General features: G+C 33.7%; 1 protein-coding gene across 2 annotated transcripts in view; it reads right to left on the bottom strand.

Moving 5' to 3' along the window:
- Window positions 1-446: 446 nt before the first annotated feature.
- Window positions 447-24,414, bottom strand: part of Peli1 (pellino E3 ubiquitin protein ligase 1) — a 55,733-nt gene continuing 31,765 nt past the window's right edge. For both annotated transcript variants that reach the window (XM_013357220.4, XM_040271048.2), the window contains exons 2-7: window positions 13,711-13,850; window positions 10,771-10,900; window positions 7,324-7,425; window positions 3,646-3,843; window positions 3,362-3,550; window positions 447-2,854 (exon numbers count right to left, since the gene is read on the bottom strand). In XM_013357220.4, the coding sequence (XP_013212674.1) occupies window positions 2,288-2,854; window positions 3,362-3,550; window positions 3,646-3,843; window positions 7,324-7,425; window positions 10,771-10,900; window positions 13,711-13,781 (1,257 nt within the window). In that variant the 5' untranslated portion in view covers window positions 13,782-13,850 and the 3' untranslated portion in view covers window positions 447-2,287. The remainder of the gene's footprint in view (window positions 2,855-3,361; window positions 3,551-3,645; window positions 3,844-7,323; window positions 7,426-10,770; window positions 10,901-13,710; window positions 13,851-24,414) is intronic.

Here is a 24,414-nt window from a genome sequence, read left to right as displayed (position 1 = left end):
GGAAAAATGACAGAACTATTACTCAAAATGCTAAACAGCAAACACCTAATGATTTATATTGCTTGAGTTTTTAAAGTTTAAATTTGATATAAAATGAACCATGTTATTCCCAGATGCTAGGAGGAAATTCAGGCACTTTGGGAAGAAGATGAAACTTTTATAGTTACTGAGGCACTATTTTAAATAGCCCTGTATGCAACCTGCGTAGAACCAACTCTCTAGCAGGACTTGACTTAGAAAAGGTCTTTATTATTAAACCACTATCAAGCCCCTCTATTATTAAGAGAAGATTTCCAAAGAGAACCAGAGACTTTAAAAGTGTTACAGTAAATGTAACTTCCTTGTCTATTTCAAATGAATATTTTAAAGTGTTGGGCAGATCTGTCCAGTCTCGACTATGGTTTCCATTCTCCACTATGCAAAAAGGCAAGACACAAATTCAAATATCTATTTTGGAAAGTATTTACTTAGTTTGAATAAATTAATTGCAAATAAAAATTAAGCTACAATATATAGCCTGAATAGAAAGGACTAGAACAAATACAACACAGGACTTGATTTCCTTGCATTAGTCACAAAGCATGTGACAATCTAGAAAATTCAGAATCATTATGTTTCTTTGAAAAAGGGGTAACAATAGTTACTGATACATCACAACTAATAAACTTATAATACAAGTTTCCTGACATGCATTTCCTGAGTGAACTCAATGATCATTTTTAAAAACAAGGAATTTTGACAGTCGAAGTAAAATAAAATAGTTCATGGCTTCTAAGTGACAAGTTTTGCTTTTTTAACCCCCCTAAAATATAACAGCAATGTAATAGGATAAATTAAAGCTATGCTACCACATATAAAAACCTGCTAGTCAATTAAGTATCATACAACTTTTCAAATTAAAGGAAAACAAATCAAATGACTAAAAAACTATTCTGTCAAAATCTGAAAATGTATTGATTTCTACAAGTGTCAAAAAGGGTTTGATGTAGTGCAACTATCTATACTTTTCTTGTGGCACATTTAGAAAAAAGATTAGGGCAAAGGAGAAGAAACTTTTTCTTACTTCTGAAAGCAAAGGACTTACTGAAGTTAAAGAGAATAAACAGACCTTGCAAATGTATCCCTCAACTCTGCTATCACTGGTGAGCATCTGCCAACCAAACATTTATTTGAGTCACACTGTGGCAACTCTTATTAGGATTCAAGTCCACAGTTAAGGCTGGTCTGCTAGGTTAAAAGTGGAGGGCACTATCATCATTCTTTAACCCTCTATCTCAAATTTTCTAATGCCCAGATAAAGCCAAATACAGAATTAACTAAGCATTTCTTTTTCTAAAAGCAAATCAAGTCACTCTCCTTTCTTGTTAATTTATATTTTTCTCATGGGAATGATTTTTTTTTCTAGAAACACTGAACAGATGAACCACAGTTTATATCCAAAAAATAAACTTGCCAAATGTTGCTGATACTAAAAACAGGTTAATTATCATGGGAGAAAAATAGATAAATCTAGATTAAATTGCATATTCAAAGGAGCATATAAAATGTTTCTTAGCATTAAGTTTTTGTTGTAGTACTACACTTGAGAGAAACATTAAGGAAAAAAAATCTTTCCTGATTATCTTCAATGTGGTTAAAAACAAACACTTCTTAGACAATGGTAATTAATGTGAACCTGATTTTATAAAGTATTCTAATTTACCAAATCACATATTTAGATGGGAGTGGGAGAGAGGCTCTCTTGTTCTTCTTCCTAAGTTTGCAAATCCTTGAGATTTGTGCTCACTAAACTACCATTCACACACACGGTGTGACACCATCATTACCATGCTACACTATCAAGAACGTTCTAAGATATTTTCTAAAATAAAGATAAATAGAAAAGTTAATATACATGTTGCTGTATTTTACAATGTTTGCAACAAACTGTAAACTAACATAGTTTGAACCAGCAGTACCCTCAGTTATACAAAACAATTTCTCGACACTGAGGATGGGTGATTCAAAAACACTAAAATGAAGGCATCAAATTAGACTATGTCTTTTTCTCCTCAAAATATATTTTCAAAGATTGTAATTCAGAAGTCTGGTACTTTCAAAAATTCCTTTGCTTGAGTTTCCCCGATTTTGCTCAGAAATTGCTACTATTTGTTATAAATTTTTTAAAAAATTCTTCATCTTAATGCAAATGATCAGAGCAGAGAAACTGTGACGTGAACAACAGGTTGCAAAACCCAAATCACTTAGCTTATAAATTTATAATGTAGTCCTGGAGGACAACTGTCTGTTAGTCTAGAGGTCCTTGGAAAATGAGTCTGATGTAGCCTTGTTCACCAGCCAACTGATGTGCACAAAAGGGACAGGCTGCGTGAAAAGTGTGAGTACCATGAGGAAGTGGGATCTGGGACCAATAGGCTGTTGTCTTCTCTGAACACACATGCCCACAAGGGCTAAATGCATGTGTTGGAGGGCCAGCGTCCACATAAAATCCAGCTTCACATCCAAGCCACAGAGGGACATAGGGACCGACAGATCTACACATAGGACATTCACGATCTTTTCCGTCACGTTCTTCTTTGTTTCCCCAGTTATGATAGCCATGTACATGGCCGCAGTTTAGATATACCCATGGTTGTTTTTCATCTACAACATCTTTCCTCTTCATACTAGGAAACGCTAATGTGTTGAACCCTACAGGGCACTGAGGTCGTGCTGCGTTGATTTCCTGTCTTAAAGCTTCTAAATGCTTCACGGTGGGAGTGTGGGAAAGGCCTTCTGCAGTACGCCACAGCAATGTTGCACCACAGAGGTCAATCAATGAGCCATCTTGTAACTGATTGGTTTCAATTTCCACCTAGAGATTAAAAAATAAAAATAAAAAAGTGCATTCACTACTATGTTTTGGATTTTTACATAAAAGATTTAGTCTTAAGGGAAAGTCATGAAAGATGAAAGTTTGAAAACTAAGGAAAAAATACTGAACAGTAACATCTCTTTATTCTCGAGGACAACTTACGATGAAAACATCTAGCTAAACAAGAAGCCTAATATTTCCAATTAGGTAAAAATGGTCAAAAGATATTTAGACCAAAGAAAGGTTACAGTGCTGTTTCATTGAGGAAAGCTTGAGTTTTAAAATCTATTGACATAATATGACAGACAAAATCCTTATATTTTCCTAATTGAAACAATGAGATATTATCTTCTAGTATAGAATATGGTAGTGTATTTGACACTCAGACTCAGTTCTCTTTATCAGTGATAGATTTAAGATTTTTTTTTGAATATATATAATGTGTTCAGTCCAACTTATCCTATGTACTGATGGTGGCTAAATAAGAAACTAGAATTCAGTATTTACCATTTTTCCTCTCTGTTGAGCTGATCTGGTTTCACGCAGGCTGAATACATTCCCACACACCGATATTTCTCTCCATATTCCAGGCTTGGAGTCTTCTGTGAATCCATTACGTGGATGCATCACAAGAACACCATTAGTGGTTAAGCCATCCATCTGCCCATCGGATGTCTTCCATTTGGCAGCCTTTTCCTATAGAAATAATAGTAGTGACCTTACATTTATTTTTAATTTGGAAATAGAAGCTGGTATAAAAGAACGCATCACTTAGGAAAAAAGCTTTTTACCCCAAGAAAAATGTTTTTTGATGAATCAAATCCTGCAGCATAAATCCGTGCTGTAAAGGGGGGATTCCGTTCACATATGATTCTACAGGCAAATCTTGATATAGTGCTTTGAACTGACTGTGTATCAGAATTACTTTGACTTCCAGGAACCGTGTCAGTTACAACAAAATCAATAGGACTTTCAGTCGACCGACCAATCTAAGGGGAAAAAAAAATATCTATAAACTTATTTGAAGAACACAGTGGAAAAATCTACTCAAGAAAAGTGAAATGTTAAGGTAAAAAAAATCAAGACTAAAATTTCTAACTCAAACTTAGCATACTTAACTTTGGGGGCATCTATACCCTTGAAAACTAATCTTTCAGACTCTCTATGGTGTAGTAATCATTTGCAATACTGAATAAAGTGGGAACTTAAGACAGAATTTATAAAACCCTCAGAGTATGAAGAATTCAGGATAACTGATATTTCTAGATGGTTGCAGACTATAACCTTTTTGGGTGGAAATACATCTACCATGTATTACTCTCCCTTGTTTAACAGGATATATTGAATATTTAAACAAATCCTGTATGATGTATCTAGAACATTACACCATTGACTACCATTTACAGAATGCTGCAATCCAATGATGTCTTCAGGTACTATAAGATAATTACATTAAAGGCTTGAGTGGCCTTGTTTTGAGGTCTTTTATACACTTTACAGATTTTCCCACTTCCTTTTTTGCTAAGTTATCAGCTATCATTTCTTGATTTAAGTGATATTTTTTCCCCTCTAACCAGCTTTTCTTATTTTGATATGAGTTGAGAAATCAAATAACCAACTTTAAAGAACAGCATTGCAAAAGATTTTTAGAGCCTAAGGGATTCTCTAAGAAGCACAAAAAAAGGAATTTCAGTGAGACTCTGTGGCATTTACTTTATATTGCCTAGATGTCTTTTAGATTTTCTTGCTGGTTCTTGCTCATATTTCTGAAGAGAAGGTTCCAAGATAAGAATTCTGGATGAGTGAGGTGTTGGAGAATAAGAGAAATCTTCAAAACTACTAAGCAATAAATAAATTAATTCCATTTCTAAAGTTGAAAAGAAGATAACAAATCACTGGAACAGGTGACAAAAGTGACAAGAGTTACAAGGTTTTAAACATTTAGAAATTATCAGTCTGTTAATATTTGTTAAAAAGTAGTATCATTAAATTGAAGAATGTGAATACTGAAAAGACTCTTAAAAGTCATTCTTTGCATAGTTGAGCCTCAAGAGTTTCTCATATCAGCAACAACAAACCCAATCATTAAGAATTATGGTGCACCAATAAAAAATGGAAAAAAAGTGTTCCTCATATCAGCATACTTTTAGATAAAACTCTTTAGTGTTTTTTTTCCTATCAACAAGTATAGTTTTTACATTTAGTTTGAATAATTTTAGGGAAAAGTTGGTTGGTTAACAAATGTTAGATGTTCCTTTTGCTTATTTTTAAGTTAATGATATCTCAAGAAAACGACCACAGACCTATGAAACTAAAAATATCTCCAAAAATAAAAAGGCTCTTTTAGAGGCAAAAGATGTATGCCAAAGAGTAGACTGGGGATTAATAATTGGATCAAGCAAAAGCATCATTTATTTGTTTGGGAAGAGCCACTGGACTGTTCTAGAAAGTTGACATTTGATTTGGGCCTTGGAGAAGACTGAAGACTTCAAAGCAATACTGGTATTGCCAAGTAAGAAGGAAGAAAGGTTAAATATTTATAAAGAGAAAAACTATACGATCAGATGCCAAAATATTTTATATTAAACTCCAGTAGTTCCTCCTTTAACTGCTACGATTAGCTTTGAAACTACAGATTTCTCATGTCACTCTTCCCCATGACCATGAAAATAGTTCCTTACAGCCTATCCAAACTTTTTATTTATGATAAGTTAGAAACTTACTAAGGATTTCCCTCTCTTTTGTCAATTCAGCCCAATTTCCTATTACTTCTGTATACAAGTATATATTGTAGCAATAAGTAGCTTGTTCATCAATTTCCTGCCACACTGCATAGAATTTTTCTGCCATCTGTTTGGCCAGAATGCCTTTTTCCTGGTTACCGGCAAGGATCCTACTTGACCTGATAAGAAGGTCCAAATGAATAGGCACTGCTGTGAAGTCTTTTCTCCATCCTTCTGCCACCCTATCAGAAATCTGTACTTCATTCACATTTAGACAACAGTATAGCAACTGGGCAGGAAACTGAGTTGGAGTTTGAATGTCTGACGGATTGAAATATAAATGTTCTTGTTCAGTTTAGAAAGCAGATAATCTAAAATGTTTATAAAACCAGTTCCTGGAAGACTGCCTAATTTAACAGGATATTTCTGATTTATCTCAGGTTTTCTGATGTAAAAATGTTTGTATTTTCCATGGGAATAATACCTGTAGAAAGGCCAAAATCAGTTTATTATTATACTGGGAAAAACTCTCTACTTTATGATAAAGGAGAAATTGATTACATATGATAAAGGGATGAGCAAATAAACATAATGTACTTTCTGCAGTTAAAATTCTGTGATCAAATGTCTAAGAAGCACCTTGATTTAAAAAAAGCTAAACAAGTTCATTTTAATTGTTTGGTGGTGAAATAAAATGTGGAAAATCATCCTAAAGCTTTGTGTTAGGTTTTTGCTGGGATCCAAACCTTCATGTCACTAAGGACATTATTTACTTACTTTTGGTAAAAACAAGGAAACAAAAAAATACATTCTAAAATTAACCACAGAGACACTAGTCTAAAAAAAGTGTTGCATCTTATTTAAGGGCTAAAGGGAGAAACCAACCTCAAAGAAATATTTTGCTATTGGTTAAACTTAAATGTGTCTCTGGGACTTTTCATCTTTATTTACTCTTGTACAATTAAAAAAAAAGTGGAAAAATAACTGGGACAATAATAATAACAGCAAAATTTATCATGAAACATTTATGTCCTACTGAAGTTTCTTTAGCAAACCCAGTATTAAGGGAGGGGATATTAAGACTTCTGTTTACATCTTTGGATACCATCAGTTTATAAAAATATCAGCACTGGATTGGTACAAAAATGAAGGTGCACCAGTAATAACAAGTTTGACATCACATATTTAATATGAATAGTTAGAAATTGCCTGTACTTTTTGTTGCCTAGGGAGGAAGGTGGGAGGTAGTGGGGGAAAAAAAAGGGCATAAATGCATGCAGAGTATTTTTGAGTTTCTTTTTTTAGATATTAATAGCTAACATTTACTAAGAGTTTACTAAGTAGCTAGCAGAGCTGTGAGCACTTTACATGCACAACTCATTTAAGCCTGCCATGAGGAGGATTCTATTACCTGCACTTTACAAAGGATGACACGGAGGGCTAAGTAAAGTTTATCAGGGATTCTGATTATTGAGGCCATCTCTTAACCATGGCATAATGACTTTTATAAGGCTCAGAAATCAATACATATTTTAATGAGCTACATTATTAAAAATTATAATTCTTAATTTGACTGCAGCAGAAGTTACTGCCAATATATTTTTTCCTTTGGTGCTGGGGATTGAACCTAGGGCCTTATGCATGCTAAGTGCACATTCTATCACTAAGCCATATGTATCTCAACCTCCAACAACAGATTTTTAACTATTATTTTTTTTAAGAAAAAAATATTTCATGTTATAATACCTGAAACATATCAGTGTTGCTATCATGAGTATATTCAACCACCACTGTCTGGGCCCGAGATAGAGTGTATGATATGCTATGCTGGTCCTTGTTGCTTATTGCCTGTGAATAAAAAAGTTAATAACAAATATTAGATAAAGCAAATCAGAAAATCAATCAAGTCAATTGAAAAATCTTTCCAATAAAATAAAGGTAAAACTATTTTTCACATATACGATCCACTTATATATCTTCCCCCTGAAATTTAAGGTTCAGGTCAATAACTCTTGCATAATCTCAGCTATGACAATAGTTTCCTTAGATTGAGAAGGTATAGAAGAATATTTTCAAGTAGTTACAGAGTAAAACCACATATTTTAAAAACAAAAACTCTAAGATCTGTCTCCCTTGTAAAGTATTTTAAATTATAAAGTAATCAAAACCAAATGCCATATAGAAGCTAAAATTGATTCTCAGTACAGGAGAAAAAAATAATTCTTATAAGAAGTAACTTATTTTTAAAGTCCTTTAAAGAGTTGTACAGTTAACCAATCTGCAGGGTTAGCTGGTTTTCTAATCATTTGATGACTTATACAGATGATAAATGTTTGCCATATATATATATGTTGGGCTAGATATAGAAAAATTTGTAGAATGATTAAATATTAGTAAAGGCAATAGATATTAAAGCTTATGACTGTACTTCTGACTTATCCCAAACTAAAAACATTGCTAAAAAGAACTCTTCAGTTTTGTTTTCAGGCCCTTTTTATGTATATGAGCTAAAGATAATATCAGAGGGGGAAAAACCTAGTCATTGCATAAAGGAAGTGGAAACAGGTTGAGTAAGAGGAAAATAAGATACAAAGACACAAGAGAATGATTATACACAGCAAAGGAGCTAAATGAAAACTGATTTTTTAAAAAATATTTTGTTATATATGGACACATAACTTTATTTTATTCATTTATTTATTTTTATGTGGTGCTGAGGATCAAACCCAGAACCTCACGTGTTAGGCAAGCATTTTATTACTGAGCCACAACCTCAGCCTGAAAAATGTTTCTTAATTAGAAGTTTGGCATTATAAAATTTTAGCTGGTTTCAATTTTTAGCTAATCTGTATCAGATTAAGCTTTAAAATAATAATTTTAGATTAAGATAATTAATTTTCAATACTGAAGGAGAATAAATATCTGAGTTCTATCTACCCAGCTTTATCAGTCTAACAATGCTTTTGTTTCTGATATATTTTTTTTTTAAATTAACTCTACAGATATAACTGAGCCTGCCCATATGTCCCTCCCTATTCTTCCCTTCTCCTCAGAGGTATACAACCTCAAGAATGCAGTGTAGATCACTTACATGCAGGTTGTTAATATATTTTTTTGCTACACATTTATGTGTCATGAACATTGTATAATTTTTTTCACATGCTTTACAATCTATACTTAAATCCAGCATTAAGCAACTGACTTTTCAAATAATTGCTCAGTATTTAAAAATGCTGTCTTTTGTGTGCTTTGAGACTAAAATCTTTAGTTTTTTTTTTTTTTTTTTTTAACTACTGAACCTACTCTTAGATTAGGGATAAGAACTATGTCAAGTTTGAGTCTCACGGGGCTGGAAGGCAGGGTTTTAACCACTCATTCCAGATGACCGCCAGACTAAATAATTTAAGTTTTCTTCAGGACCTCACTAACACATTCCTTTAAAATTTAAAAAGAAAAATTTGTTTGATTCACTGTAAAGATAAAAAGGAGTCAACAAAAACATGAGGGGCATGCTGGGTACAGTGGTGCAGCACTTTAAGCCCAGTAGCTCTGGAGGCTGACAGGCAGATCTGAAGTTGGAGGCCAGCCTCAGCTACTTAGCAAGTGTCTGTCTCAAAACTTAAAAAAAGGTTGGGGATATAGCTCAGTGGAAGAATACCCTTGGGTTTAGTCCCTAGTACCACAACAAACAAACAAAAACCTAAGTGGCAATACAGAGTAAAAAAACCAATATTTCAGAGTTTGGAGTTACAAGCATTTTTCCTCAGAGTGGTTCTCAATCAGAGGTGGGACTACTAAGAAGCATCTGAAAATGTGTATTTTTTGGCTGTCACAATGATTTGAGGGCTCAAATAATACTTGATGAGTGGGGGATCAAGAATATTAAATGTCCTATAATATGTGGACGGTCCTGTACAATGAAGAACTGGCACACCCCAAATGCCAGGAGCTTACTAGAAACATCACAAAAAGCTCCTCAGATTGGGATCCACAAGCCATTCACGTATACCACTGCTCAGCACAGACCTTTTCTGCAAAGGAGCAAAAATTATCACTTAAAGACACTCTCCCTTTTCTATACTCATTGGCTCTTGAATAGTATAAAGAAGGCCTAGAGCAAAGGCTTGAGGATTGTGTTTTGCACTCCAAACTGGATAGGCTTTTTATTTAAAGATCTAGGTACTTTCTGAAGTCACTCCAAACTGGATAGGCTTCTTATTTAAAGATATAGATACTTTCTGAAGTCAAACAAATCTGTAATTTTTCTTATTTGTTTATCACAGTATCAACTGGAAATAGAGGAATTCACAAGGAAATGTAAAGACCAAATCTCTACTTGTCTATTATTCTAGGAAAAGTACAAGTGTCCTGAAATGGTGGTCTAGCTTCTGGAGATTTTGGTATGGAAAGGAAAAAGGGCTAGAAGCATTGATAAGGACAGGAGGGTGAGAAATTACAGCTGAATATTTATTTCTATAGCTTTGATTCAAGCTAATAATTACTGAGGTCCTCTATGTACAGGGTACTATAATAAAAGCTATGATAGTCATGAACCAAAAATAAAAATAAGCCAGGTGCAGTGGCACATATTTATAATGCTAAAGACTCAGGAGGCTAAGGCAGGTGGATTTCAAGTTCAGGGCCAGCCTCAGATACTTAGCAAGGTCCTTAGCAACTTAGTGAGACCTTGTTTCAAAAAAGGGCTTGGGATGTGGCTAAGTGGTTAAGTACCTTGAGTTCAGTCCCTGATACCCCAAACAAGACAAAAACAAAAAATCCACAGAATCTTAGATAATCATTAAGTTTAAACACTACTTTGTCCATCTGATATCTTATTATACATACTAGACACCATACTCCTTCCACCAGCCCAGGGGATGTCCCTGAGTAACAGGAATACCATCTTTATCAGGGTAGACAGTCACACAATTCTAAACACTACCAGATAAAAAGTCCTGGCCATACATCCACATCTTTTAATAAGAAAAGGGAATGTTTCCTTGTAATTTCTATCCACAGAACATGGTGTGTCATTTTAAAAGAATAAAAAGCCGAATTTCCCTTCTCATAGCAGTTCTTCAATCCAAACAAAATTTATGAAACAGAATGCGAAGGGAATGCTAGAGAATATAAGAAACACACAAAAGTTTTTCAATTTCCCAGTTTACATAGCTTTTATTTTTATTTGTTTACCTTTGCTGCCTGAGGAGTACATGCAATGTGCACAGTGCTGGGCTTTACCCCATTTGCCTTAGGTCTTTTAAACAAAGCAAACCTACTTTTCCTCCTTCCTCTATCACCATTTGGGAGAGATCCATTATACCTGTTGTGGAAAAAATAAAAGAGATTAAGTGAGCTCTTTTAAGAATCACACAATTATAAAACAAATGTTTTACTTTACCTTGTAGAATCAATTCCCAATTAATTATCTGTTAGCATATTATAACAATCTCAAATTCTTTTTGGCAACTGCTTATCTCCACACCAGTTGTCTGGGTATGAAACAAAGTAAGAATCTCTTTGGCTATATCCCAAGTCTCAGAGAAATACATTTTGTATTATGCATAGCTTTGTGTTGTCTACATATTTCCGTCCCTCTTTTAGTGAATATAATAAAGAGCTGATTAATGGCCTAACAGATTCCTTATGACTCACTGTATTTTTTAAATTGTTTTTGCATGTGCTAATACATTTAAAAGTATAACATATTTTTAAAACAGACTCTCCCTTAATTGTAAACCAAATACTTTAAATAGCTGAACTTTCTTTTAAAAAATATTTTTACTTGTAGATGGACACAATATCTTTATTTACTTTTATGTGGTGCTGAGAATCGAACCCAGTGCCTCACCGTGCTAGGCAAGTGTTCTACCTCTGAGCCATAACCCCATCACCTACTTGAACTTTTAAAATCTAAAACTATTTAGATTTCTTCATTAAGTTTTGGCTACCTGAATACATACACACACATAGACAAGCTCTGCCAACATGGTGTGTATGTGTAAGATGTCTGCTAGCTAGTAAACATACTTTTTGTTTTCCAGGCCTTATAACCATGTTTTCATAAAAAATATATGCCCGGAAAATAAGCAAGTTAAGTAAGGACTGAAACAACTAGAAACAAGCTTTTAAAAAAATCCAAACAGAAACACTTGGGTGTTCACTCTATGGTAGGTACTTAATAAAGTCTACAAGACTGGCCCTACTGTCCCCATTTTTGCAGGCTAGGAAATAAACTCAGGAATTATTTTCTGAAGGCCACATGACAATGGAAAAGCCAAAGCTTGAATCTGGGTATGTTTGTTATGCTTTTTTGTCATTCTTCACTGCTTCACTAATGTATAGACAGCTAATATCTTCATTCACTGCTTTTCTATTCTGATAAAATCTTTGGTTTGATAATTTCCTATATGTAGTTGGTCAATCTGGGCAGAAATGAGGCAGGGAATAGGGACAGATCTGGAGTTGGAGGAGAAAGTGATTGTAAAATGGCCTGCAATTATGGTTGAGAAGGAAGAATCATGTTTCAAGTTGAGAAGTAATTTACCCAGTAACTGTCATATACAGAAACCAAACTGATTCTTTATAAAAAAATAAATAAACATTTTGTACTGGGAGAAAGTCCTAACTATTTCTTGCTAGCCTTGTTACAGTCCAAAGCAGACTCCCTTGGCTAATATGTTAAATTTACTATTCTAGGCTATGGGTTGCCACAAGTTCCACTGTAGGCATCTTATTTACCCTCACTACTGTCCTTAAGTTGCATGGCTCATTCCTCTTTGTTCTATACTCTCTGTCCTCATATTGTGTTCCTGAATTCAAAGATCTTTTCTAAGAGAAATTAACAGCAAGAAATGAACACCTTGTCCAATTTCACTTCTTCTAGAATTGGGAAGAAGCATTATTTGCATTTTAAGACACCAAGTACCAGATACAGAAATGACCACTACTACTAGAAACTACTAGGCTGAGAGGCAGTTTAAAACCACTCACTAAATTTTAACCCTTATTTTTCAAATATTCTCAAATTTCCCACTAAAATACTTAGTTGTTGGGTTTTTTAATTTTTTTTGGTAGTTAAAAGCTGTCATTAATAGTACTAAAAGCAATGTGACTTGAATTTCTAATATTGAAGTTACCATATTAAGTTTATGATCTTTTAAATTTGGTTTTTCGTAGGAAAAATTTTTGTGTCTCAAAAGGTCTTAGATCTATCTTATCACACTGTCATTTTATAGGGGAGGAAAAACAAAGGTCTAGAACAGTTCACTTGCCCAAGGTCACAAAGTTAACAGTGTTGGAATACGTACTGGAATCTAGATTCCCTGTCAAGATCAACAACTCTACGGATCTCCCGTGTCTCTTTCTCATCTGAAACAACACGTTCTTACTTGAACAAGAACTTATACCATTCTGACTCTCAAATTTACAACAGTATCTAGAGCTGCTGTTTAGGAAAAAGAAGAGAAACAGTAGGTAGGAAGGAAATTTTCCAATTTTTAGTTTCTGGAATCTCTAGAATTAATATTAACACAATATTAACAGATTAATATTATGTCCCCACTTTGACAGTTATGGCAAGTTTATATTTAATAAATTAAAATAATGGAATAATCTATTCTTCAATCCATAGGCTGTTTTTCTGGGAATTATATTAATGAGATTACTATTGAAGAAAACAAGTAAGCTAGGTACTGGCCTTCAGGGTCTTCCTAACTTCTTTCAACAATACAGAGCACAAAGCAGACCTTAAGCACAAAGCGTCAACTACCTCTGAGGACAAAACAATAAATAAACACTCATTTACATGAAATGTCCTAAAGCAGGAGAGGAGGAAGAAAATTTTTGGAAGAGATGGCTGAAGTAAAATTTTCAAAAAGATTAGACAGAGGAGGAAAACTGTCTTCTTTGAGGGTACAGGTAAGATAAAGTTTATGAATCATTTAAGCACTTACAAAAATGGCATAAATGTAAGCTTTGTAAGTTTCTTAATTTGGTAACATTACCCCATAACTTTAAATTTCTCTTTGGAAGCTAGTAAGATATAAATTCTAAAAAAAGTACTTTTAACCTAGAGGCTAAAATTACTATATATTATTCAATTTTATATCTCATCAGATGTAGAATGCTTACCCTAAAACAATGAGTTCACCATATTTTACTGGTGCTTTGGAAGGATGATTTTCTTGATCAGGAGAAAACATGAGCTTGGCTGTCTTTCTCAAATCTTTGTTTACTGGTCAGGAGCCTTGGGACACCTTTTGCATTATCTCCTAGAGGAGAAAAGTTTTCATTAATAATGTGAACAATGAATTTCAGTCTAAATAAAGATATTAATTTCTAGCAGTCTTTTTGAGAACAGTAGTATGAAGTCATCATCTGATAAAGTATGTGACACTTTCTGCTTACAACATTTGATACAAATGGATCCAAATTTAAATTTGGGCCTTCTATTTACAGAAGATAGAGGTGTACTTTCCTCTATTATTTCTACAAAGTACAACTAAAAACTCTGGACATCATATGTGAAATGCAAGATGACATGAAATGATTGGGGATATAGCTCAGTGGTAGAGTACTTGCCTAGCATGAGCAAGGCCCTGGGCTTGATTCCCCATTAAGGAAGAAAGAAAAAGAGAGAAAAAGGAGGAAAGGAGAAGAAGAAAGGGAGGAAGAAGAAAGGAAAAGAAAAGAAACATGAAAAATGGAAAGAGGCAGAACAGGTAGAAACCAGAGCATCCAAGAATCAACCTGAGAGTGAGTTCTCTCAGTTTTCTTTTTTTACTAATACATTCCAGACATGGAGCTACAGAAGCCAGAATCTGGATATGTCAACTAATACATATCAGAGGAGGAAAAGGCACAACAAAAGCCTGCTTTCTAGTTAAAGGAACAAGAAAGGGGCAACCTACCAAAACAAAACTTTGGACAATAATAATTGTTCTACTACAATCAAAGCCTACAGAAAATACTACATACTCCTCCTACTACACCACCAAGAGTTGAATGGGTAGACTTGACTTCCATTTTGGGTACCATAAGGAGGAGGTCCAATGCCCCACAGAGGTAGCATTAGAGTAGGTCAAGTAGGAAGACAGGCCTTTCACTCCAATGGCCAGGTACATCTTACACTTACTTCAGCATTATCAGTAGGGACTACATAGGGAACTTAGATTTCCACTATGACCCAGTAATAACAAGGACCGTCCTCATGTGTCAATGGAGGTAGAGCAGAGAAGTTCAACTTTCATATAAACCTGGCAGTAATATTAGATAAAACACCCCTATTAATCTGTCAGAGCAGTGTCAGGAAAAGCCAGGGAAACAGAAGGTTTAGATGATATCCAGAGCCTTAGAATATAATATGAAAAATGCCCCAAGTTTTAAAAGAAAATTACTCATCATATCAAGACTGTAAAGATTTAAAACAATGCAAAAGATAACCAGTAGACGCCCAAACTGAGATAATAGTAATGGAAGAATTATCTGACAGAGTTAAAAGCAATCATGATAAAAATGTTTTAGTAGTTACAAAACACATTTGGGGCAAGTGGGGCAGGGAAGGAAGTTCCAGCAAAGAAAGAAGATACAAAGAAGCAACTGGAAATGTTGGAACTAGAAAATATATTAACCAAAATAAAAGAGAATAATAGGAATTACTCAATCTGAACAAGACAGAAAATGGTGTGTGTGGGGGCATGGGCAGAGCCTCATGGGTTTATGGGACTACAGCAAAAGATCTAACACTTTGTCACTGGAATTTCAAGAAGAGAGAAGAGCAGAGCTGGAACAGTACTTTCAGAAATAATGACTGAAAATTTAAATTTGTAAAGAAAAATAAAACTACAGCTCTGAACAAACCACACACAGGATAAACCTAAAGACATTCAAGCGAAGATGTATCATAATTAAACTTCTGAAAACCAGAGCAAAGAAAATATCTTCAAGGCATAAAAAGAAGCAACATCTTATCTGGAAAAAAACAATTAGAAAGACAGCAGACTTCTTATCAGAAACCATAGAAGCCAGAACACTGGTTTAATAACTTTTTCCTGTGCTGAAAGGAATGAACTGTCGACAGAGAATTCTATAGTCAACAAAAAATAGAGAAGGATTATTAAAACATTCTCAGATGGGGAAATTAAAAGAATTTGCCAGCAATAGACCATAAAAAAATGGTTAGAGGAAATCTTCAAAATAGAAAGAAACAGATAAAAGGAAAGATCTTTGGAATATCAGGGAAAAAAACAAACAAACAAATAAACAAAGAAAATGGTAGCAAAAATACCAGTAAATAATAAGCTTTCCTTTCAAGGTAGAAACAACACTTGGTTGCAAATGTAAAGGTAGGTAATATTAAAGACAATACTGTACTCCTGAGTGTTAAACCTGTTTAAATGAAGACTTATGTACACATAAAAAATCCGTAGACAAATAATTATAGCAGCTTTATCTGTAATAGCCTTATAACAGAAACAATCCAGATGTTCTAACTAAATGAATGATTGAATTCGTATATACACATCATGGAATACTACTCAGCAACAAAAAGGAACAAACTGTTAATAAATACAACATGGATGAATCTCATTACTTATTTATGTTAAGTAAAAAATGCTAACTCCAAAGATTATATGAACAATTACTTTTATATAACATTCATGAAATGAGTAGAAAGGACAATGGTTCTGGGTTACAAAAGACCAATAGATGGGCCACAGTGGTGATAGAGATAAAAACAAAAACAAAAAACATTTCTATCAATGTCAATATCCTGGCTGTGGCTGGGGATGTAGCTCAGTGGTAAAGTGCTTGCCTAGCACATGCAAGAAGGGAAGACACTGAGTTTGATTCTCAGCACTGCCAAAAAACAAACAAAACAAAACAAAACAAAACCCCAAAACCTAAGAAGAATATCCTGGCTGTGATATTCTGCTATATATATATTCTTGCAGAACTATAGTTCTGCAAGACATAACCACTGAGATAAGCTGGGTAAAGATACACAATCTCTGTTCTTTCTTACAATTGCATGTGAATTTACAATTATCTCAAAATAAAAAGTTTAATTAAAAAATATAAATTTAACCTAAGTATGAAAAACAAAAGATAAACACTCTGATAAATAAAAAAAATCCCTATATAAACAAATCCTCGAATACTATCATGTCTAGTTCATTAACAGATTAATGGGACCATCAGTTTCTTTATCTGTTTCTCTCTCTGGTTTTCCTGATGAACACTGTTACAAAGGTTTCACAATAAAACTCTTATTACTACCTAGCCCATAAATGTCTCCTGTTTTTATACTTCCACCAATATGTTTTACAGGAAACTCATGAATAAAAAAAAATGTCTTTTTCTACAGTACACTGAAATACAGTCTACAATAGTGGCACTTCTGGAGAGAAGGCAAGAACAGAATATTTAGTTCAATGAGATCAAATCAAATCAGAGAAAGCTTAGCTATTCTGACACCTTTAATCCTTTGAAAGCAATATAACACTATTAGACCAGCAATCTGACAAATATGCTAACTTTATTGAAAGTTCAAAAATACTGATTTATTTTAAAGAAATGAAGCATATTTAAAACTATTTTAAGGAAAACATTTCCTCTGTTCAAATGAACTAAAACAACAACAACAACACAACCAAAAAAACAAAAACCCTCTCATCTTCCAAAATAAATTCATTCTTGTTGTCTTGTTGATCAAGATTTTAACTCATTAGATTGTTTAAAATTTAGGTAACAGATATCAATACATGTCACCATAATTGTCAGATGTTAGCATTGTGTGGAAATGTCTTAAGCAAAAATGAACTACACTGATCAAACTCCTTATTTAGAAAATGAAACTGATGCTAACTAAAAATTTCAATGCCAAAATTTAAGAGTTTAAAAAATTAATTCAAATGAACCAAAGAACAATTTTTGTTTCTCATAAAAGACCTTCTTTCTGGTATACATGAAATCATAATTGAAGGCTGGGATGTAGCTCAATGGTAGAGTATTTGCTTATCACTTGCAAGGTACTGGGTTCAATCCCCAGCACAGCAAAAGCCAGAAAACAAAGACAAAAAATATCCCAACACAGCTGAGCATATAAACATGTCTTTATATCCTCTTATTTCCTTCCTAAGAAGCATTCCATTTAAAAAAGGAATGCAGAAGCTTAACTGGAGGTCTTAACTGTGCTTTTTCTTTTCAATTAGGATGATGCCATCAAACATGAAAACATTGCCTTGACACATTTCTGAACCAAGAACAGCAAGAAATAAAAATTTAATAATATTAATTAATTAAATTTAAATTAAATTTTAATAGCATTGTCTTGTTTTGATTGGATTTTTACTCAGAGTTACTTTCTATTTAAAGAAGTGATAACGTCTATGTTTAGTAGCAAAAATGTTTGTTTAAAAAAAGTTTATTCATTTAAAGAAGTCAATTTAAATATTATTAAATAATATCAGCATGGATATGGCAAAAATATGAAAGTGTCATATCAAATGGCTAGCAAATATTAGCCTATGTTCTAGTTCTAGCTCTCTCTGAACAATGCAATCTGTTTCTTGATCTCTAAAAATGAAGGAACTAAAGTAGAAATGAAGAGAATTTTGAAGTTAGAAAAAATATAAGCAACCATCTGGTCCTGACATAAGAATTTACACATAACATCCATAGCATTACATTATGTAGGTTTAGTTCTAGTGCCTCTATAGTAAAAGAAACAGCTTAGATGAGAAACTAAAAAGAATAAAAGTAGAGGTTAGCATATACCCTTTAGTCTACACTTTTTAAAGCCCTTGGCCACATTAGCCAAGAAAAACAGTATGTTTTTCCATTCAGACATATTCTTATTACTCTGCTTAGATGCCTCAGAAGGGCTGATCTTAAAATAATTTATCTTTGACACTGAAGTTTCTACCACAGAAACAATCTCAAACTTATTTTCTATTTTTGTCTTTAATAATCTAAAATAAAACAATTTAGTAGTACTGGTTATTTATATACTTAAATAGCCCAAGATAAACAGTTTTCTTAAGTTTAAAATGGCATATGATTAATTAATATATATCTGGCATTACTAAACTACAAATAAAATGTTGACAGTTATTTTTTTGAAACTTCATTGAATTTCTAACACATGTTGATAGGTGATTGTCATAAAAGAAGCTGATATACTCTTATGATTTTCAAAATGGGTCAGAATTTTTTTTTCTTTGGCGGGTAACCAGGGTTTGAACTCAGGGACACTTGACCACTGAGCCACATCTCCAGCCCTACTTAGCACTTTGCCATCGCTGAGGCTGGCTTTGAACTTGTGATCCTCCTGTTTCAGCTTTCTGAGATGCTAGGATTACAGGGTAGTGTCCGGCTGGGTCACAATTTTTAACACAGCATAGGAGCTAGAGCCTGGTCTCCTGAAACTTTGACAATATTCAAGCTAAGCTTATGCTTGTGCATTCACTTTCTCATTTATTCTCTCCATATTTAAAAATCTGATTAAGACATGTAGTTCTTCAAAATGAATTCCTGAAGTCATGCACTTGACAACTTGAAATAGGTGTGTACACACACAAAAAAATTCTAATGCTTCAATTACTGGTCCCACTTCTTGGTGGTTAGACTCCATGTATACAGCTGTTTTTCCCAAGGTGTTCTAGCTCAAAGAACATGAAACAATAGCACCATTAATTCTACCCTACTAGAAAAAAATATTAAGAGAAAAAGTTTTTTTTTTTAAAATCTTTTTCCTCTTTGTCTTTGGTATTGGTAGTTGAACCCAGGGGTATTCTATCACTTAGGTACATCCCTACATCTTTTGATTTTGAGACAGGTTCTCACAAAGTTGCCTAAGCTAGCCTCAAACTTGTGATCCTTCTGTCTCAATCTTCAGAGTAGCTGGGACTACAGGTGTGCACCACCTGGCTTATGATGCTGTTTTCTATAATATCTATTACTTTGAAGCTCTGCTTCATCCTTAAAAATTAAGCATGTTGCTCTCAAAGGCAGGAACTAATCTTCCTAAGTTAAAACATTTTTTTCAATAAACATATTCTGAAATAATGTTATTTTCTGTGTAGGTTTGGAAGAACATGAAAAGTTGGTCATAAGATATTTCTTAGGAATAATCTTATTTGTTTGATAGATATCACTGTCTAGCCATATGTTCTCTGAAGACCGGTGAAGTATAATTATTTTCAAACTATGTCTTCCTAAAGGGAAAACTTTCTATAACTGTCAGTTTCATCTCAAAAAGGGAAACTGGGAAATAAATCTTCCCTCAACATAATGTTTTCTTTTACTAGTTACATTACTTAGTCTTTTGCTTTTGCAGACATTGATCAAATTTAACAATGCCAGTAAACATAAATACAAAATTCCTGCTCTGAAAAATAAAAAAGAACTAAAACAAATACTAAATAAGGGACAAAACCAATCTTATTTTGATGTTTACCCAATCTTTTGAACACTTCTATTTTGGTGGCACGTGGGTAGGCATAAAGGGATGCTAGATGGAAAAGAGGAAACTTTAAAATATGAAATGTTATAATGCTGCTTTATGGTTAAAAAAAAAGTGGACTGTATTTACTATCTCTGATGAAAGATTTCCATCTACCCAAGAGTCCCTGTGTGGTTGATTTCAAGAGGATGACTCAAACAGAAAGAACTGTTCAGGTATATTTTAGGGGGGGGAGCCTACTTTATGAAACCAAAGCAGCTTATGATTGAATGGAGGTAAATGTATAGTAGTTTCTTGGTAAGAGTGATACTTCAATCACATTTTTCCTACTTTCACAATCAGCAGAATTAATAAGCGGAATTTTTACACAAAAGGAGAAACAATAGTGTCAGAGATGGTAGCTGGAGATTACTATTTTATTTGCTCAAAATAGCAGGGCAAGGAAGTAAGATTCATGTTCCCTTTCCCAAGATACAAGATGCCAAATGCACAAACTCCCAGCCTCCTCTAGCAAGAGTAGCTTCATGACATGCTGAGAGTCTATCACCTACAAAGATAACTTATTTTCATTCAGATGGAAAAGTAGTTAACATATTTGCCAAGGACTGAATTTATTTCTTTATAAACTAGGGTTTAAAGGTCTGGGCATCACTGACATTTTGACATTGGAGGGGCCTGACCTGTGTGCTGTAAGAGGCTCAGGACATCCTTGGTCTTGACATCAAAAATGTCTCACTGTTCCACTGTAAAAACCATCGCTCTAATTTTAAATTAGGGGTAATAGAATTTGTTGCAAAGAGGGGAATTTCCCCTAGCTTTTGGCATAAAACTTAACAGGTAGTAAGGTACTTAATAACATACCAATGATGTCTTATTAGGTTATTTATTTTAAGCCTTCTGTTAGTGAAGGCAACAGCTTTGAAGGAGGTTGCAGTGAGAGTGAGAATGGTTAAAATGTTGTTATTATATAAAAAATGAAATATTGTTTTATGACAACCTCTCTCAAATGGTTGAAGGAAAGGGACTAGAGCTGAGGTGGCAACAGAAATAGTTAAAAGGCCAGTACTATAGGCAGATAAGGAAGTATCTTTCTGGACCTAGAGACCATACTTAGAAAAAATAAAAGCAGGCTTTGGAAAACAGGGAAATCCTTATAAGTCAGAGGGGTGTCGATCTGAATCAATTTTGGGTTAAGGTCTATTTTTTCACAGGTACCGAAAGTTAATTAGCAAAATACTTTCACATAAGATTATTTAATTTGACCTTCATAATAGCCCTGTGAATTGAGTTGAAAATTCTTATAATCATTTATCCCCATTTTATAAATAGGGAAACTAAGGATCCTAGGTGAAGTAGTTTAGGTTTTACCACTAATTCATACTCTAGTTAAGGATGAATGGGCTAATTCCTAAATAAGAATAAGAGACTATATTAGGGACCATTTAGAAGAGAGATTATAAAATATACCTGCATAAACCCTAAAAAGGTATACTTCACAGACTAATAACAATTATGCAACAATGACTAGAGCTTTTTGAGATTATTTGAACTTTTGTCGCTTCCTCAATGCTCAGCCTATTTGTCAATCCTGTTTCCTGGTAGTTACCCACAATAAAAAAGTTCAGTAAATGAGGTAGACTTTGCATACTTGTTTTAAAAATCAGGAACCCAAAGGGAGAAAGAAGGGTATTGCACTGAGGTAAATTCTTGGTACTATCAGGAAGAAAAACATTAGAAATGAGTTCAGACTATTTAGGGACAGAAAGTTTCACATGCTCCCTAGAAGTTATAGCTAAAAAAATGACTGCAGGGGCAGTATTACTGATTGGGAGAAGGGGTTATGAAACAGCCTCACCACCTTCCCCCATATAATCACTTAATTATTCATACTTAAAAGATGTCATTTTAAAAGCATAATTAGAACTCAAACATTTTTATTGTCCTTTTCTGTTCTTGGCCTGCATTCAACCATTTTAGATTCCCAAAATTCCTAAAATGATAATATGCTTCTCAAAAAGCAAGACTAGAAATTCCCCTATGAACCATTAAAACATAAAATGAAAATTCTGCAGAAGCAGTAAATCTGGTGGAATTTGACAATTATTTGGAGTAAAAACACAAGATTAAACTATATTTGTGGGAAATTCTATCATTTTCTAAAGTCAGCATCCAACACTGGTAATACCTTTTGATAATGGCTAACACTGAGTTCTGTCTCTATGCCAAGTACTGTTCTAAATAAGCACTTTATAAGCACTTTATATGTATTAAGTCATTTAAGCCTTGAACAACCTTACCAGACAGAAACTATTATAAACCTTATTTCATAGGCAAGAAAACCAAGGTCATACACCTCAAGCTTATACCACCATGGAATTGCTGAAATAATTACAGTCTGCAGTACATTGGGTAGGGGAAGAGGGGAAATTACACTGGGAAACTAAATTAAACAAGAACTAAAAAATCCCCTAACAACTTTGTTACTAAAGTACTGCTTGTATAACTAATACTATTGTCCCAACAGCTTTTAAAAATAGACTTCTATAATAACTATTTTAATTTTCTCAGTAATGTAATCAATTGTTAAAAGTACCGTGGATAAGCTAGGCATGGTGGCACAGGCCTAATCCTGGCAACTCAGTAGCAGAGGCAGGAGGATTGCAAGTTCAAAGCCAGCCTCAGCAATTTAGCAAGGTCCTAAGCAACTTAGTGAGACCTTATATCAGTATAAAATGAAAAAAAGAAAGGGCTAGGAATGTGGCTCAGTGGTTAAATGCCCCTGGGTTCAATCCCTGCTAAAACCAAAACAAAACAAACAAACAAACAAACAAAAAAACCCCTAAAAGCCCTTGGATAAATTCTAAACTTGGTGAAAAATATGCATAATTATTTTCCCAAACACTTTAAAGCCCATTAACCTACGGGATTTAAACGTGAAACATTAAGTGAGGGGCACTGTTTTATTTCCAGGAATAAGCAATATTAATCTTATATAGGCCCTGGGTTTTTCTCACAAAAATATTATGATTAGTTGGGGAAGTCAAATTACTCCCAGAAATAGAATAATCTGAGTTTTCTCTAGTCTTTGTTTTTATTAAAACAATAAATAAGTTCCACACATTTTTTTTAATGGCAACAATAGTATCAAAGTATCTCTCCTAAGATAATTATGAATTATACGGGGGAAAATAGTAAATTTACAATGGGACAAACTTGGCAGACATTGATCAAATTTAATAATGCCAGTAATAAGATATTTTCATATCACATATCTGAGGGATGTTGCCCAAAAATGGATAACCTCAATCTAATGACAAGAAAACACCAGACAAATCCAAATTGACAGACATTCCACAAAAGAACTACGAGTACTTGTTAAAAGTTCCATGGTTACAAAAGGCAAGTTAAAACTGAGAAACTGTCACAGATTGGAGATGATTGTGAAGATGTAACAATTACATGAGATCATAAATTGGATCCTGGAAGAGAAAAATGAAAAGTGGGAAAACTGGTGAAATTTGAATATGACTTAAAGTTGTGTAAGTAGTATTGTGTCATTGTTAACCTCTGGTTTTGGTAAATACACTCTGGTTATATAAATGGTAATATTGGAGGAAACTGAGTAAAGGGTATATGTAAAGTTGATGCATTTGTTTTCTAATTTCTAAGATCAAAACTACTTCAAAATAGAAAGTTTTTAAAAAAGATAACAAAAATTGAAAGCAAACAAAAATGCCCTTTAAATATAATATAAGGCATTGAAAATATGAATCTGAGACTCAAATTTTCCTCCTTTTAGCCTTCCTACAACCTAAAGGTGTGAGAGTTCCCTGTTACTTGGTCCTGCCAAATCACAGTGCCTGCAGGGTCTCATGTCCTTTCTCTTAGGTGAAACTGTTCCAACTATAGCCCTTTGGTCAGGAAAGAGGTCACTGCACAAGTGACACTTGGGCACTCACTGGACAGAGTGACACTGCATCTGAGCAATTCATGTACTTGTCAGAATTTGATAGAACCATGCTTCATGTTTTTCTTTTCTTTTCTTTTTCCTTAAAAAAGGTAAAACAAAACAGAACAAAAACATAAAAGGACAATTTTACTGCTCAATGTTCCAGGTGATTTTAGAAAACACTTTGTATATGCAGTTATATAATAACTTCTAAATTAATGTTGTACACTGAAATCTTTTAACAGTATTTGAACTTTTCAATCTTGTCTACCTATCCACATGAATAGAAGTGGCGGCTGGGAGAAGAAAAAGTAAAGAATAAAAAGAATTTCTGGGTAATTTTGATACATTTCATTTAAAAAGCTTTAAATTATAAATCTTAAGCTAACAAGTATAGTATTTTAAAAAAATTATCACTAAT

This window comes from Ictidomys tridecemlineatus, chromosome 12 (genome assembly GCF_052094955.1).
Source record: "Ictidomys tridecemlineatus isolate mIctTri1 chromosome 12, mIctTri1.hap1, whole genome shotgun sequence".
Taxonomy (NCBI): Eukaryota; Metazoa; Chordata; class Mammalia; order Rodentia; family Sciuridae; genus Ictidomys; species Ictidomys tridecemlineatus.
The sequence above is the reverse complement of the archived record's forward strand: the minus strand, read 5'-3'. Positions and strand labels throughout refer to the sequence as shown.